This window comes from Protomyctophum bolini (genome assembly GCF_963924005.1).
Source record: "Protomyctophum bolini genome assembly, chromosome: 4".
Taxonomy (NCBI): domain Eukaryota; kingdom Metazoa; phylum Chordata; class Actinopteri; order Myctophiformes; family Myctophidae; genus Protomyctophum; species Protomyctophum bolini.
In genome coordinates, this window is record NC_137865.1 from 417,936 (window position 1) to 436,342 (window position 18,407).

At 43.7% G+C, this 18,407-nt stretch overlaps 1 protein-coding gene across 1 annotated transcript; it reads right to left on the bottom strand.

The window, feature by feature from the left end:
* Positions 1-1,298: 1,298 nt before the first annotated feature.
* On the bottom strand, positions 1,299-12,599 carry LOC308314064 (5-hydroxytryptamine receptor 7-like). The gene is made up of 5 exons (XM_080761465.1): positions 12,484-12,599; positions 11,327-11,622; positions 10,607-10,754; positions 9,650-10,335; positions 1,299-5,177 (listed from the first exon to the last, which is right to left on the bottom strand). The coding sequence occupies exons 1-5, from the start codon at positions 12,580-12,582 to the stop codon at positions 4,847-4,849; spliced, it is 1,560 nt and encodes a 519-aa protein (XP_080617591.1). The 5' UTR covers positions 12,583-12,599; the 3' UTR covers positions 1,299-4,846.
* Positions 12,600-18,407: the final 5,808 nt, after the last annotated feature.

An 18,407-nucleotide genomic window follows, 5' to 3' on the forward strand; every position in this document is an offset into this window, starting at 1 on the left:
TGTTTTGGGCCAAACTAATAATTAGAAAGTAGAAAAAAACGGCAGGTTACAACACTTTTTTTGTTGTTTTCTTATAAATTATTTGATCGGCCCAAAACATTGTGTTCATTGTCATGATTTGTCACGATCCGAGTTGGCTTTGTCCGCGGCGTAACCGTCTTTAAATAAATAATTTAGGAATCGCCTATGGTGAAAATGAATGGAGAACCATTTCCTGGGCCACTCGTTGTTCTGAAAGGGGGAGGGACTGCAAAGCTCTATAACGCCGATATATGGAGAAAAAAAAGAGAGGAAAGAAATAAAGAAAACTCAAAAATGGAGTTAAGGTTTCCTCCGACAGCAAAGGCTATATAAGGCCACTTCTACTCAAATGTTTTAATTAAGAAAAATGTATTAGATATATACGAGTACATGCATGTGGGAAAACAATAATACTACTACTACTAATAATAATAATAATAATAATAATAATAATAATAATAATAATAATAATAAATAAATAAAAATTGGGGTGCTCCATGATACAAAATAAAAACAATACTGAATCGTCATGCCATAATCTAAAAATAAATCTGCCTAACGATGTCAATGGTGGACGGGTTTCTGAACTGCCCAGAGCCCTCCTATGAGACAGACTGAGTAGGAAAAACATATTTTATCATGATCAATAGTGAGGACCAATTATATGAAGATAGGTTGAAAAGTGGTCCTTTAATGATGTTTAGGACCCAAGAAACACTTCCCTGGGGTTTGTATGTGTGTAATGTGTGTTTTTGTTAGACATTTTATTATTTCAAATGTCTGATGGTGTGTCATTGGTTTCACTATCTTCCTGGACTACATGTTGTCACAGCTCCACGCAGTCTCCCCCCTCTCCACAAGGAGGAGCAGTGCAGGAAAGCATTATGGTCATTGTAGGAATTCAGCAATTCAGTCAAACCCTCGTCAAACACACTAGACTTTCATAACTCCGTCCCGTGCGCACCGCAGCTCTGAGTGTGTGCAGTCGGTTTAACAGTAAATCGCTTATACTTTGGCCAAATTCTATTATATATTTTTTAGACATCTGTCTTTCATAATGTCTGATATCTCTCCAGTGTATTGTCCCAAATGGGCTGACGTAAAAAGGCGATTTGCCGTTAAACCCATCGTGTATGCTCCAAGTTGCGGTGTGGTCGTTTTTTTTCTCACTTTTTTACAACTTGTGTCTAGGACATATATATAACATCAGATTAACATCTGCACACATTACACTGAAATCCTCCCCATTAACCGCCCTATAGTTTTACACTGCCACGGAGCCACGAGAGAGAGAGAGGGAGAGAGAGAGCACCGAGCGAGCTAAAGAGAGCGAGTTGTCACGGCGAACGTTGCAAAGTTAGCTTGAGCCGACTCAGCACCGTCCGAGTTGCGGCCCAACAGGCACAGAATAGTACATCATGTTGTGGGGAGTGCATTTGCCCCCGCCTGAGATAATGGGGTGAAAGTCACGCCTCCGTCGTGGTCAACACAGTAGTAGTGTAATGTAGAGGGCTGCACGAGGGACCCAACGCAAAATGTTGCGGCACGGGCGGTATTGAAATACCTGCGGGCGGGCACGGGCGGTACAGATAAGAGCTTATACACATTAGGAAGATATGAATGAATGTCTTGAGGAGAACGTTCCTTACTGTGCTAGACAATGCACAGGTATGTTCCCAAAGCACATGCATGAGCGCACTCTGCAGGCACATGCGCCTGGCCGCACCTGTCATTCATTAGTAGCCTAATCAACTGTGTGAGAACTGCAGTGTTAGTTAGTTACCGACAGAGGAGTTTATTTTCCCCGCGACGGACATCCTCTGTTCTAACCCTCTTTTTTGCCTTTCCACCACTCTCAGCAATAATGTGAAACACAACAAATGGATGAGTAGGCCTACAATCTTTTATAACCACCAGCACACACCTCTCTCTCTCTCTCCCCACCCTTCATGTGAGCAGTGATGCACAGTGTCACACAATATAATATAATATGTGACCCCTTCCAGTATTTTCAACCACAAGTCGGCTCTAATGAAACTGCACAATAAATAAACCAAATAATGAAGTCGCTGTAATTACATTGCAAAAATGTATCTGTATTTACAGTTTTATTTGCGCATTTTAGGGGTCTATTTACATAGAGTCGTTTCGATTGGCCGTAGCTATCTTTGTTCTCCAGTTACAGTAGCCGTGCAGTGTGTTTCTGTGACAATAGTAAACACAACATCAGCATTATTGTTAACTTGATATGATGCTGTTGGATATTGTAATAAAAGTATAAATGAACTGATTACCCGTCGTCGTCCACTGAAGAAAAAAAAAGGCTGCTTGTTTCTGGTCTCTACACCAGACACAGCTGTGCGTTCTGACGAGATTGTCTTAGTTGTAAATCCATTCTTCTGCCCTTTATTTCAGTGCATGTGTTTTAATCTTTGTGACTTAATTGCCATTGGATGCTGCTGCCTGATGATCAATACATGAATGAATAACATCGTGCGTGATCGCGTGTTGCGGTGAAATCCGTATTTTATATAATTTGATCAATCCATGACATTGTTGTTGTTAGAAGAACAGCTCAAATATTGAATATGAAGACAGTGTAGTACAAATCCTGGTGTGATCTTCTTCAAAAGTGGAAGGATCATAACAAACATCTATTGGTATTTTTTCCTGTGACTTTCTGTTGGTAAAGTTTTAACTCTTTCACATCAGTGCACGGCTGATTCAAGCCATGCATTTAGGCATATTAATAATAATGTAATGTAAACATACAGCTTTTTTAAATGTAGCAATTAAAAGCATGGGTCTAAAACTACAAGTAACTTCATGGAATACATGATAGATATAGCCTACTTGCAGTGTTAGCTGCAAGTAGTTTTACTTCACATGTATTTATTTGAAAACTCAATTAGCCTACTAGTTACTTTTTAGATTGTATTATTACAAAACATACACTAAACAACGTCAGTCCTATATTTCTATATTGCAATATTGATACTTAAGTAAAACAACATGTACACTGCCTACTAAGGTCGCATTCTAACCAGAGAGCCAGCTAACCAGCTCAGTGGCCTTGTGGTTAGAGTGTCCGCCCTGAGACTGGGAGGTCGGGGTTCGATCCCCGGCCGGGTCATACCAAAGACTCTAAATAATGGGACCCAGTGCCTCCCTGCTTGACACTCAGCATCAAGGGTTGGATTGGGGGTGGGAAGTGAGGACGCTGGCGTCGACTGTTCGCCGCTTCACCTCCCAATGTATGAATGAATGAACCATTGTAAAGCGCTTTGAGCACTTGGAAAAGCGCTATAAAAATGCAATTCATTATTAAAAATGCAATTCATTAGAGCTTTGCTGCGATTAAAACGAATCCTGCTGCGCATTTTCAGAAAGTGCGCTTCGTTTGGCAGGTGTGAAGGCTCTTTCGAATCCTAATGCGCAACAAAGAACCGCATTTTACTCCGAGCAAAAACGGGGGTTTCGCTTCGCTTCCAATCGCGCTTGACTACGATTCGGTGCAGGTGTGAATGCAATCCGCAGCAAATACAGGAAATGAAGCAAACATATGTGGCGGGTGAGGAGCTGAACACAGTTGGAGACGGAGAAGGCATATTTTACGCAGCGCAAAGATGTCCCGTTACCGTGGATAGACGTGGTCGAATGAGGAGAGTGGAGACTGAAGCCCTGATCGAAATGAGGACGAGTACATTAATCAATTGCTTAAGAAAACACAAACACTGCAGTGCAGTGTAATAGTATTATAGCCTACAGAATATTCTGTCTGTCTGTGCGTGCCGTAAACATGGAGTGCTGTCACTGTGTGGGAGGGACTAGTGGGGAGTAGGAACTTTCATCTCGATAAACTTGTAAACATTTTGCGCTGCTGTCTGTTATATCAGTGCGCTCAGCGCTGTGCCTCCATGCCCAAAAGAACAGTGCGTGGCTGCGTGCTTATAGTGAGAGAGCGAGAGAGGGGGGGGCAGTCCCAGACGGCACGACACATAATGCACGTTATGAGTATAATTTTATCACCATAGATTTATCATTTCACTGTGTAGGCTAGTTTATGAATGTAACACATTGATAAAGGTCCCCCCTGCTGCGTTTCCAATTGCTGCGGATCATGACAGTGTGAAGGCAAACCGTAGCCAATTAAATATGCAAGAATCCCATTTCTCCTCCCATACGCATTCAAGTCTACCGAAGTATTAGGTGAGAATGCGACCTAAGTGTCCACTCAACTCATCTGTGCAGTGTGCACTGACAGATAACCTAGTGGGGGAGTGGTTAGTGGGTGGGGGAGTGATTATGCAAGCCATTAGGGGTGGAGACAAGTATCTATTGTCACACCCATTCCTGGGGCCCAGAGGTGCTAAAAACTTTGCAGGGCAAATTCTCTACTTTGAGGTTTCCGGTTCAACAAGATGGTTGTATCTTCTTCTTTTTTTCCCCAATTTAAATGAACAATACATCATATGAAAGCTTACATTATGTAGTTTTATAATATGTAAATAAAAACGACCATGGCCCCCTTGTTTATCAAACCAGTGGACTCGGTCACATATACGTAGCATAATAGGCCTATACCTAAAATATATGTCCAGTCGCTTCCCATCGATCTGTGACTGTGAGCAACTCGGGAGCGGCGGACAGGCGGTCAAAAATGAAATAATTGGTCTGAAATTCAACGGGAGTGGGCGGGAACGGGATTAATGAATCATTCCCGTGCATGCAGGGCTCTAATGTAATGTGTACGTTTTATGTACGGAATTTGTCAATCCGTGTTATTTCACCGTGTTTTGGTGAGATCAGGCTGGCATGTCTGTGTTTATAGAAGTGACTCTGGCCTCTCCACCAGTCCCAGAGCCTCCTCCATGGTGTCTATAGAAGGTCTCTCCACCAGCCTCAGAGCCTCCCCCATGATGTCTATAGAAGGTCTCTCCACCAGCCTCAGAGCCTCCCCCATGGTGTCTATAGAAGGTCTCTCCACCAGCCTCAGAGCCTCCTCCATGGTGTCTATAGAAGGTCTCTCCACCGGCCTCAGAGGATCATGTCTCTCCACCAGCCTCAGAGCTTCGTGCATGCCGGCGGCGGACAGCTTGCGGTTGATGTTGCGATAGCGACAGCGCATCAGGTTGCTGTAGGTGGAGCGCAGGTCCCTGTTGGAGAAAGGAAGGTGTTTTATTTACATGGGTGATTTGTAGTGATGTGTCGGTCATAATAATAATAATACATTTTATTTATAACGCACTTTATATTTGAAACAAATCTCAAAGTGCTACAGATAAAAAATGTAAAATAAAAATAAGAATAAAACAGTTAAAAACAGCACACAGGGCAGCTTAAAGGTATTATGACATTATTTTTAACATAATTTTAACAACATTAAAAGTCTTGGCCATGGTCCTTCAAACGTGTCTAAAAAGTTTGACCAGAAAAACTCCACTCCAGTATTTCTTGCCAGGAGTTTTTGTGTATGTGTAATATGCATCCTGAGAAGGCATAGAAAAACACATTATTTTAACCTGTAGATGTCGGTAATTCCCCCTTTCCTGTCAATCACTACCCAGCTCCGCCCCCCACCCCTCAACCCCTCCCCCCTCCATACCTCTCCGCCACCCCTCAGAGAAAGGGACAGTTTTTTTTTTTTCTTCACAAGTTCACAGCATCTTACTCCAGCCATATACGCTGCCAGTGCCAACGCACGCAACTTCTTCTCCTCCAACAGATGAACAGGAGCAGTTTTGAAGAATAATGTGCTTGCTGCTGATGCATACAATTCACGGAGACATACAGCCTCCTAGGTATCCCTGATAAAAATGACTTTTCTTTAGATATACCCGATATACCCGATTAGATATATGTTATTTCTGCGCATCAAATCGGCGGGCATTTCCATGTCATCTTATGGTTTAAACTTGAAGGTGGTCAGTTAGTAGGTTATTGAGCTTCAAGTCAGAACAGCTCCGCTGCAGCTAATTGAGTTGACCTAGTTTTACGTCTTTTGCTATAGTGATGTAATCAATTAATAATTTGGGACCACCTGTGTATAGCTTATTTAACATTGGCTTTTTCTCTATACGTGCGGCCGTGCGCGACATGGATGATTTTTAATATTTCAAATTCTCTGTCTCTGCGTCTCTCCCACACACACACACACACACACACACACAGACAGAAAAAAGGAGGGGACACGAGTTGAAAGTGAAACTCTCGCATGAAGTCTCATGCATGATGCATCGCATGCTTGGTCATAACTTTGCGTGGCGGCGGTGCATGCTTAAAACAAACAGATCTACAAGCTTACATCGTGTACCATACCGTACACCATTCCGTGTCGATAATTATACATCTGTTATTTTTGCGCATGTGAACCTCGTACGCTGCCATTACATTTGCGCTGCGCCTCGACATGCGTCTACTATTAAAATAAAATCAGACTGTCAGCTGTCATATGATGATCGGATCATGATCCCCGTAAAAAATACATGCTTTTATAACTAATTATTAATGCAGCCTCACAACTGCCGAAGCCCGACAGCTATTTTGGCTATCGTACTGTATTTGGTCCTCTATAAAGTCCGAATGCATTCACACCAGTAACGAACCGCACCGTGGTTCGTTTGGAAGCGAACCGAGTCCGGCCTTTTATAGCGGACCATGGTTCGTTTCTTTGATCCGCACCAGAGTTTGGATGCATGTTCACACCAACCGAACCAAAGGGGTAAGCGGACCATGGTTCGTTTTAAACGAACCAAACATGGAGAAGAGAGACCTCAGGTGGAGGGGAGGAGAGGGGCCGGGAAGAGAGGAGAGGGGCGGGTAGTAGAATTGGTAGGTAGGGAGCAGAGGAGAGGGGGCGGAGGTTTAGCGGTACAGTACGTAGGCCTCCGTCGTCCAACCCACGAGTCATATTTGCATAATTATTCACAAAAGTCCAGACAGCAGAGAATACACTGAATGTTCAAATTTCGTTTTTTTTTGGTGAAATTGATGTCAAGAAAAGCCAAAAAACACAAAATATCTACAAAAATGTGTTTTAAATGTCACAATCCCTTTAAGAGTCCGACTGGGCAAATGCCTTACTAAAGAGGAAGGTCTTTAGTCCCTTTTTAAAAACGTCCACGGACTGTGGTGCTCTCAGGTGGTCGGGGAGGGCGTTCCACAGCCGAGGGGCAGCTGAGCAGAAGGCCCGGTCCCCCATGGTGCGGAGTTTGGTTCTTGGTTGTTTGAGTGTGTTAGATGTACCGGAGCGGAGGGAGCGGGTGGAGGCTGGGGGTTCAAGGAGTTCCTTTAAGTAGGGGGGGGGGGGCGTTGCTGTGGATGCATTGGTGGGTGAGGAGGCAGACCTTGTATTCTATCCTGGAGGAGACGGGAAGCCAGTGAAGGGAGTGAAGTATGGGTGTGATGTGGTCATATTTTCGCACTCTCACCAGCACTGTTTTGAATATACTGGTCATGAACGAACAAATCAAAATAACTAGTTATTTTTGGTGAACGAAACCGACCCGGTCACTTCCGTGAACGATCCGTTCTGAAATGCAAATGACAGGGGGGTCGGCCGGCTGCTCTTCTCATTCAGTGTGAGGCTGCGAGCCGGAGCCTGGAGGGTGGGGCTGTGCTCTCCGTCTCCGGGCTCCCACAGCGCACAACAGTTGCAGAGGAGAAGTGGGTGGTGACTGGTCATACTGGTACATTGACCGAGGAGACCGAAAGACCGAAATGCATATTTCGTTCTTCGTTCAAAGTTTCGTTCTTCGTTCAAAGTGCTGTAACAGTATAACCGACCCGGATAAGGGGTCGTGATCGGTCATACTGCAGGTACATTGACCGAGGAGACCGAAAGACCGAAATGCCTGAACGAAGTGCTGTGAACTAACTGTGAAGTGTGTACGAATGATTTGGCTCTGACATTGTCTAGCATTGGAAACTCATACGTTATGCCCGGGTAGAAGGCATCATGACTGGGGGTGACTGGGAGGAGTGACTGGTGTTGACATCGCGGATCGTCTGACTCATATGAACTCAAGTTCATTGTAACTTTCGATCATAATTCATATTTTTTTAATACCGTATTTAGCTATAACGAGCGCAAATGTTAGATGCTAATTGACAGTGCTACTCTGCTACTATACCATAGACTGTAGGGGAGAAAATGGCTACTCCTAGCCGCACCAGAGGAGATTGGACCCCATCCCTCCCAGATAAAATCCCATAGCCTGGAAGGGCGATCGGCCTGGCTCGGCCAATGATTGAACGACTCGTTTGAGTGACTGGTGGGTCCGTGCCATAGAGTATGGTCCGTGCGGGAGATCCTATAGCAGTAACCGCGCGAACGACCGAAATGAACTAAATTAACGGATCTTTTTAGTGAACGACCGAACCGTTCACTGAAAAGAACGAAAGTTCCCACCACTAGTGATTTGGGATATGCTGCCTACTCCAAACTGTTTCACATGTGTGTCTGCCCTGTCATGGACTATATTGTGGGAATATGGGGCTCAAACATGAATATGAACTTAAGGGACAAATTGTTTAGAATAGAGCCATACAGTATTTTCTGGTAGTGCATAACTTTGCGCCTGTATTGGCAATAGCAGGAGACATGGGATGGGAGACGTGTGAGATAAGGTGGAGAGGCAGCATGGTGGCTTTTTGGAATCGACTAATCAGAATGCCAGAGAACAGAGTTGTTAGGAAGATTTTCAACTGGGATGTATCAGTAAAAGATGCATGGGCGAGTGCAATAGAGGACACTCTTGTAAGAACTGGGTTGCATGACAGTTTTCTAAATAACAGTATTGTAAACATATCCATCGTTAAAGACACACTTTATAGTTTATATCAGAACAAATGGTCACAGGACATATTGTACAAACCAAAGCTGAGAACATTTGTTACAATATAAAGCTGTTATGCTAGTGAAAAGTACGTTTGTGCCCCATTATCCAAAAGACAAAGATATGCCCAACTTCGTCCTGGGATCTTGCCCTTGCACCTTGAGACTGGTACTGTAGAGGAGTTACAGAAGAAGAACATATTTGCACCTATTGTGATATAAATTATTTTCTATTGCCCGTTGTATCATGAGCTACGTCAAAAGTTATTTAACAGATGCAAAAATATAGATCTGATGTGGTTAAGTGACGCAGAGCGACTGAGATGGATTTTTGAACATAAGATATTTACATTAGCAGAATATATAGAGAAAGCTTGGGACACATGGACAAAGAAAACTTATATGTGATGTATTTATTTCCGTTTATTTCTGTTCCGTTTTTGTTTTCATCAAATACTTTCTATAGCTTCTGTGTGGGAAGTGAATGTGATATTGTTTATTGGTTTTTGGTGTCTTATAAGCCAGGGATGGGTCTTAACGACAAGACACAAAAATAAAGATTCATTCATTCATTCATTCACTGTAGTTGGAGAAAGGAAGGTGTTTTATTTAGTTTGTGGTGCATGCTGTCACTACAAAGTAGTTTTTTAACGCTGCCGTTTAAGATCCATATAAAGCTATATAAAGTGTGTGTGTGTGTGAGTGTGTGTGAGTGTGTGTGTGTGTGTACGTGTATATATATATATATATATATACAGTATATACATCAGCCGCAGTCAATGTGTTAAATACCTGTTGAAGAAGGCGTAGACCAGCGGGTTGATGAGCGAGTTGGCGTAGCCCAGCCACAGCAGCGTCCTCTCCAGCCAGAGCGGCACGCAGCTGCACTCCACGCCGCAGACGAAGGGCCGCGCCGCAGACACCACGAAGAACGGCAGCCAGCAGACGGTGAACGCTCCGACCACCACGCCCAGCGTGGCCGCAGCCTTCTGCTCCCGCCTGAAGACCGACTGGTTCCTCTGACGCCTGCGTGGACGCACGCGATGATGCTGGTGGTGGTTCTGGGGGTGACGGAGCTGGTTCTGGGGGCGTTTGAGATGGTCTCGGTTGGTCTGCGGGGGCGGAAGTTGATGTCGGTGGGCTTGGGAGTGTGGGAGGTGATTCTGGGAGTAAGGGAGGTGGTGTTGCTGCTTCAAAGCTCCAGACACACAGTCCGGGTTCTCCTCCTCTATCATCTCTCCTTGATGACCTCCTCCTAGCGGTGGCGTTGGCGTCTCCTCCTCCACCTCACCCCCATCTCCTCCTCTCTCCAGCCATGCCTCCTCTCGGAAGCCGCTGAAGATGGTGTGCTTGGCGGCACTGCGCTTGGCGGCGCTGTAGATGCGTTGGTACATGAACAGCATGACGGACGTCGGGATGTAGAATGCTACGGCTGTGGAGTAGACCGTGTAGCCCAGGTCCTGACTGATTAGACACACCTGTTAGAGGGAACACACAGGTCCTGACTGATTAGACACACCTGTTAGAGGGAACACATAGGTCCTGACTAATTAGACACACCTAGAGGGAACACACAGCTCCTGACTGATTAGACACACCTGGTGGATAATAAATAAAAATAAATGATATATAAATGTGTACTTAAGTGCAGTACTTGAGTAAATTTACTTATATGTAAAATGTATGTCCATTGTTGACATTGTGAGTAAATGTACTTGGTGTATGTACTTGGTAAATGTACTTGTATACCTGTCCATCGTTGACATTGTGAGCCCAGCCGAACAGCGGGGGGAGGGTGATTGACGCTGACAACAGCCACACACACACCATCATCCTGGACATGCCCCGCCCACTCTGACGAACTGGATACGTCAGCGGCTTGGTGATACCCAGGTACCTGAGAAAGAGACAGGCAGACAGACAGGTTTGTGACACCCAAGTACCTGAGAGAGAGACAAGCAGGCAGACAGACAGGCCCAGGTACCTGAGAGAGTCATTGCCAATGTGAGCCGTAGCAGAATATGACGAGGAACCTCGTCTTTGGCAGGAAATTAGTTGCAATTGCCTTCAACATCTTGTTTGAAAGGACCAAACCTGCTTCTGATGATGCCACTGGCAGGCAGGTTTAAAGGACCAAACCTGCCTACAAATGATGTAATCGGTAGGCAGAAACCTGTCTACCGATGATGTCACTGGTATAGGTGTCAAAGCATCTGTAGAGTAGCCAATAACATCACAGGAAAGAAAAGGTATTTTTGACCTGAGTTCATCTTGTGTGGTAGCTGGCCTTACTTATTTCTGTCATGCAAATGTTAAAGGACCAAACCTGCTTACAGATGATGTCACACCTAGGCAGGTTTCGGAACTTGAGACAAACGAGGCCACACCTGTCAATGCTGATGACACACCTGTCAATGCTGACGACGCAGAGTGTCACGGAGAGAGGGATGGGGTTAAACGAGGACACACCTGTCGACGCTGATGACGCAGAGCGTCATGATGGAGGCGGTGCAGCACATGACGTCCATGGCGATGAACACGTTGCAGAACGGCCGTCCGAACAGCCAGCGTCCGCCCGTCAGGTCAGTGACGCTGACGAACGGCATGACGCACAACGCCACGGAGAGGTCAGCCAGCGCCAGAGACACCACCAGGTAGTTGGATGGCTGCCGCAGCTTCTTGACCACGCACACCGACGTCACCACCAGCAGGTTACCACATGCCGTGGAGAGGGTGAGGAGGGAGAGAACCACACCCAGCAGCACCTGAGGAATGATAGGAGAGCTAGTAGTAGTAGTGGTAGTAGTAGTAGTAGTGATAGTACAGTACTAGTAGCAGTAGTAGTATTACTAGTAGTAGTACTAGTACTGTAGTATTAGTACTAGTAGTAGTACTAGTAGTGGGTCTCTCCTCACAGGGTCAGGACTCAGGAGAACCTGTGGAACGGTATAGGACACACCCGCCGATCAGAACTGCAAACTCACTCCCAATGTTCCGCCGTAGGCTGAAAACTCACCTCTTCAGACTCCATCTTAGCCCGTAGCACTTGTCCTAGCCTCTACGACCTTTCAGGTATATGCAAAGTCTTAACTTATGTAATTTAGATAGTATTTAATGTAGACATAGCACTCTATAGTTTATATGCATAGTTTCATTATTTTTACTTACTTGTGATCCTAGATGACTATTTCTATGTATTACCATGTTTTTATTCTTGCTTAGTGTAAATTGCTCCGGATTAAGAGCGTCTGATAAATATGTTGAAAATTATAGGAGGAAGAGGGTGGGCAGTATAGAAACCCCGCCTTCCAACGGCATCATAGATGGGGAATCAAAGCTAGAATACACAGGCTTTCTATTCCTGGAAATGTTGCCTTCTATTGTCAGAAAACTGTCAGAATTTAGAAGATATTTGCATAATCTGGTCCTCATGTCTTAATGGGTTAAAGTTCACTGTATTAATTACCTTCTCCACTGGGCCAGAGGAGGATGTGCTAATGCTAATGGTTAAAGTAGTACCTTCTCCGCTGGGCCATAGCTCAGAATGTGCTAATGCTAATGGTTAAAGTACCTTCTCCACTGTGCCGTAGCTCAGAACGTGCTAATGCTAATGGTTAAAGTAGTACCTTCTCCACTGGGCCATAGCTCAGAATGTCCTCGGCACACCGGGTGGCGTTGGAGCCTGCAGAGGGGGAGGGGCCTAATGATGAGGAGGAGGAGTCCATGAAAACCGGTCCAATGGGAACCTACACACAATGTGGCCAAACAAACAAAACAAAGAAGGAAAATCCTTTGGAAAATGTTTCGGAAAGAATAGTATAGGCTGACAGATCAAGGCTTCTCAAACTGTATTAAGTTCCATTTGTTACACTCTCAGGGTAGACCTGTAAGGGTCCATTTGGTTCCATGTGTTACACTCTCAGATTTACAGACCTGTAAGGCAGGGGTTCTCAACGTCTTTGGCCATGTCTCGCAAAATTATAGGACAGCAATGTCACAAATGTTGTTGTTTTTTCTCAACTTTGAATGTTTCCCCTGAACATCTCAAAAGCTTTTTAAAACTCGAATAACAACTAACTCCATGTAGTCAAAAGTTAACAGTACATTAAAAAAGGAGTAAAAAAACCGAAGAAAAAATACAAAACTAGAAGTCTAACCTTGAGCTCTGTCTCCTCACGCCGCGTTCCATTCACTGTTCTGTTGCTGCGAACCTTCCTACTGTTGACTTTTATCTGTGTGTGTGTGTGTGTGTGTGTGTGTGTGTGTGTGTGTGTGTGCGCGTGTGTGTATGCAAGTGCATGCGTGTCGTGTAAGTGTCGTGACGACTTGTGCATTGAATGCACTAGTCGTCACGCACAAATACCCAGCACCACCCTCTCTTCTCCTCTCCAAGCCACCAAAACATCCTGCCTGCCTGCCTGCCTGAAAAGCTTGAATTATTCTCTTTCTCTCTGCAAAGTGTTTCTGTCATAAAAAAATCCACCGTATATGGTATGCAGTGATGGACTTTGGAAGCGCTCGCTTTCAACAAATCAACGTCCTGCTGCCTCCTGTATTATGTTCGCAGGGGGTCCAATGAGCGCTTCCAAACACATATAGGGGGGAAAAAATCAACTGCAACAAATGTCTTGACAGGAAGTAGCTCAACATGTTTACGGTGGATTATTATTGAACAAACACTTTTCAGAATTGCGGATAATTCAAGCTTTTCGTATGGATGTATGTAGGGGCTGTCAATCCTGCCTGCCTGCCTGCCTATTTATGAAATTCTACTACTTACTTACTTACTTACTTACTTGGCCCGACGCAGGCAGGCACGCACGCACACACGCACACACACACACACACACACACACACACACACACACACACACACTCACACACACACACAGGCCAAGCCACCAACACATAAAGTGTCTAATGCGTGTTTTGGTAGTGTGGTTACCATCTTGAGACCTTTTAAAGGCAGATTGCATCATTGTGGCGCAGGCAGGCAGGCAGACAGACAGACAGACAGACAGAGTTATTGTAGTCGTCAGTGAAAGGCAACATAGTTAGTATGTCACTCATTCTTGAGATGAGGGACAAAAGTGGAAAAAACATGTCCCACACATAAGAGCCTTATTTATGTGAAAAATAAATTAATTCATAAAAATAAAAGCATTTGCAAAGTTATATGTAATACAGTTGTGTATTCTTATGACATTAATTTAATTAAAAATAAAATCATGTTCCATCTGAATTAGTTAAAAGCAGGCTCTGTACCAAAAAAAATTAGCCTGTCCCCAGCAAGTGGTCACAATTTCAAACTGCCAAAAAAAGTGTCTAATACTGTCACAATCACATAAATATACATACTAAATGAAAGTATATTGTCAACAACATTGCAAACAATATACACAGTTAATTTTTCCAATAAATATATCATATCAAATGTGTGTCCATACGTCTCCGTCAACTCCGTCAGGTTTTTTAAAAGTCTTAAATTAATCAGAAAATATTGTCGACAGATTTAGCCTGAAGACTCCTTTTCCAAGTCCTGTTTATATTTGTTGCAACAGTGGAGCACCTGGTCTGACAAGCATTCAATTGTTTGATATTTTAAACAAACAATGTTGATATCAATGTGGTCACAGCGCTGAGCTTTTACATGTCAACTCCGTCAGGACATTATTATGATCTTTGTTAAGAATTCCAAAATAATGTTTAGTATTTTAGTTCAGGGTTAGGTTTAGCTAACAACTGAAGAAAAAACGAAATGGCTACATTGTACTACAGAGGGTTAAGATGAAAACAAATGCCATTTTGTCAACTCCATCGGACGTCAACTCAAAAGTGTTGACAAAAGTGTTCCTAAAACAATAAAATGATAGTTTATGATAATTTGGCACACAGTTAGAGCATGCCTTAAGGAACATTTTTGGCTATTTGGCCATCACAGATTTGTCTCGTGGTGACCATGGCAGCCATTCTCCAAAATGGCCACCACCTGATTTTACAATAACGCAAGTTCTACACCACCTAGGATCTTGATTCTGGTGACCAAGACTACATTTTCAAGGATGAGAGAAACAGTGGTACAATTTAGATTTTCCCTGTGACCATGGCAGCCATTGTTTTTCTAAATGGCCGCCACCTGCTGTTATTTTACCAATAACTCAAGTTTTAGACCACCAAGGATCTTGATTATGGCGACTAATCATTACATTTTCAAGATGAACTTTCTCTGAGAGGGGTCAATGCTTATTTCAGGTGCAGGTTGAGTTGCTACTGACAGGACATTAAAAGGAGGTGGGCTTTCTGGCCTTTGACTTGTCCCTTTCAGGTACAGATGCACAGTTTGACTTCACTGGCCACTGCAGGGAACTGTGGGGAGAAACTTTGGTCTCTTGACACCCCGATTAGGTTCAGGGTTTTTTTGGTGGAGACTTGCCTTTCATGACATCGTTGCTGCAGCAGTTGATCTCATTACTGCCAGCGGTGGCACACTCTGGGTCTCTGGGGCGTTGTATGATATCTTGGTGGCCTCCTGCCAGTGTTTCTCCATGCTTCTCATGAGCTCTGTGTTCTGGGGCTCTGTTATAGTCAACTTACATTGTCTTGGCTGGAGATTGCTTTCCTGCAGGGTCCAGCCCAGTCTTGTGCAGATGGCTGCTGGCCCACCTGGAGGCCCCAACCTCACTTGTTCGGTTGGTGTGATTAGGTGGAGTGGTCTTTTCCAATCAGGAAGAGGGGTTTGACCCTTTCAAACGGCAGTCTGTTGTTCGGTTGGTGTGATTAGGTGGGGTGGTCTTCCCCAAACAGGATGAGGGGTTTGACCCTCAATGCTTCAACCACTCAGAACTCCAACAGGGTGTTGGTTTCTCCTGGTCCACAGAGCATTGTGCGGCCTAATTCAGCTCTCATCTCTGGTGGCAGCTTGTTGAAGAGTCGTGCAACATGTGAGCCGCATCTAAGTTCTGTGTCTCCCTCTGGGCCTAGGGTAGACACTTGCTATTTTCCGTAACACTAATTGGTGGGGCTGTCCAAACTTGTTGTTTAGGTGTCACTCGGGTCTCTGTTGGCGAAGTCGGGTCTAGGTGAGTTATTTAGTCAGGGGATATTAATAAAATCTGGTAATGAATTCCTTATCAAGAATTTTCTTCACCAATGTGTTTGGAAGGGTTTCTACTAACATATACCACATTGCTTTATATTCAACCACCCTAGGGGAACTTTTGACAGCTGCTGAAAGTTGGGGTACCATCAACAACCTGTATAAGGCAAAATGTTCATTATGCTTTAAGTAGCATGTGACATGTCAAACTAGGGAGTTTTCATGATTCTGAATGCATTCCAAGCATTAGCTATGCACGAAAAACACTCCTTGGGCTGAAAACGGCCATAGCCGTCATCACAAAATGAGGTCAGCACATTTGGGCACATTTGGGCAAGTGGATATGGCCGAATTTAGCCCAAGGAGTTTGACCCCTAGTTTGGCCATAGCCACTTGCCAAAATGTGCTGACCCCATCACATCTGTGATGATGGCTATGGCTATAAAATAATAGCAGGTCCACCATTTTTGAAAATGTCTACCATGGTCACAGGATAAATCTAAATAGTACAACTGTATTCCTCATCCTTGAAAATGTATGATTAGTCACCAGAATCAAGATCCTAGGTGGTGTAGAACTTGAGTTATTGGGAAATAACAGAAAGTTGGCGGCCATTTTGAAAAAATTCTACCATGGTCACAGGACAAATCTAAATAGTACCAATGTATCCCACAATACATCCTTGAAAATGTATGATTGATTAGTCACCAGAATCAAGATCCTAGGTGGTGTAGAACTTGAGTTATTGTAAAATAACAGCAGGTGGTGGCCATTTTGAAAAATGGCTGCCATGGTCGCAGGGCAAATCTAAAGAGTACCACTGCATTCCTCATCCTTGAAAATGTGGGATTAGTCACCAGAATCAACATCCTAAGTGGTCTAGAACCTAATTCAGTTCAACTTGTCAACTCCGTCAGATGTTCGTCAACTCCGTCAGACGTTGGTCCCGTGATGTTTTTGTTAATTTCCAAAGAAATAGACGATTCGAATCTTTTGTGCTTATGTATTGAAACACCAACTGAAATTATACGTAATGATGATTTTTTTTTTACATGGTTTTCATGTTATAATATTGAAAATAAAGGTTGAAATGATGGATTTGAGAAATTGGATATTTCATAATAGTGTGATATGGGAACAAAACAATATTAAAATAATTGTATTACTTAAATTGATTACTGATAGCCATTATAAGATAAATGAGGACTTTATATTATTGTTGAAATTATCAAATTAAAATAAAAGGGATTTTAGTGTGTCTGACGGAGTTGACATGAATCAGTTATGAAGTGCATAAATGTCCCATTTTAGAAAGAAATGTTACGTGAAAAACCTGTTCAAGATTGGTAGTTGAGACCTGTGTCTACAAATACATCCATTTGATTTGAATGTATTTTTAAAAAAAAAAATTGAAAAAGGTTTTGTCCCTTATCTCAAGAATGGGTGATTTATAAAATAAGAGATAGAGAGGCAGAAACCTCTCATCTCCATATTTTTGAGGAGCGCCAGCCCCTCCTATACACAGGTTTAATGTTTGTCTTGACAATGAAGAGAACATTTACGTCATAATGTGCCTCATTATGTCATATATCGGTTGAACGCGGCTGCCTCAAACCGAGCTGCCTCTCTGAACTGAAATAAACTAACCTAAACTTTATAACATAAAGAAGGAAGAAAGAGAAAAGGAAGGTAATCATGCCACCAAAGAAGCAACGTTCTAACCCTGTCCTAGTGACGGAAGACGACGACTTTGAAGAGATCCGTAAGTCAGTAGACTTCATGTCATCGGAGATGACCAAAATGACGAAACAGCTGAAGACACTGACTGAACTCGTATCCGAAGTCAGGCAACTTAAGGATATGATCAAAGACAAAAACAAAACCATCGATCAGCTGGAAAGACGTGTTCAAGACCTGGAACAATACACGCGAATGGATGATGTTATTATCTCGGGATTTAACATCAAACCCCGCTCATACGCAAGAGCTGCAGCGGGGGGTGGAGAAGGATGGTGACCAACAAACGCTGGAGATGCAACTTTTGAAATTTCTCGAGAGCAAGGAAATCCAAGTGGATGCAAACGCTATCTCCGCTTGCCACACGCTTCCTCAGAAGGATCAGAACGGTGAGAAGGCTAAACCTGCCATCATTGTTCGATTTGTGAACCGCAAAAAGAAAACTGACCTATTGAAGCAGTGGAGGAAACTGGAGGGGACCCAGGTTTACCTGAACGAGCACCTTACCAGGAAGAATGCTGAAATTGAACGAGAGGTTCGCTCCCTGAAGAAGAAGGGCAACATAAAAGCAACGTGGACCAGGAACTGTAAAGTGCTCATACGGCTAAATGGATCCACTCCCGAGGAAGAGAAGCAAGAAGAAGAAGCAGAATGTATTACAGTAGAAATATGTATGGAAAAAAAGAAAAATGTAATGGTTAGCTGTATCTACAGAAC

Excerpts from the sequence above, each read along its gene's own strand:
- LOC308314064 (XM_080761465.1), bottom strand. The coding sequence starts at position 12,582 with ATGGACTCCTCCTCCTCATCATTAGGCCCCTCCCCCTCTGCAGGCTCC. Across the intron at positions 10,755-11,326 it reads TGCGTCATCAGCGTCGACAG|GTACCTGGGTATCACCAAGC; the intron begins GTGTGTCCTCGT and ends TCTCTTTCTCAG. Across the intron at positions 10,336-10,606 it reads ACAATGTCAACGATGGACAG|GTGTGTCTAATCAGTCAGGA; the intron begins GTATACAAGTAC and ends TCCCTCTAACAG.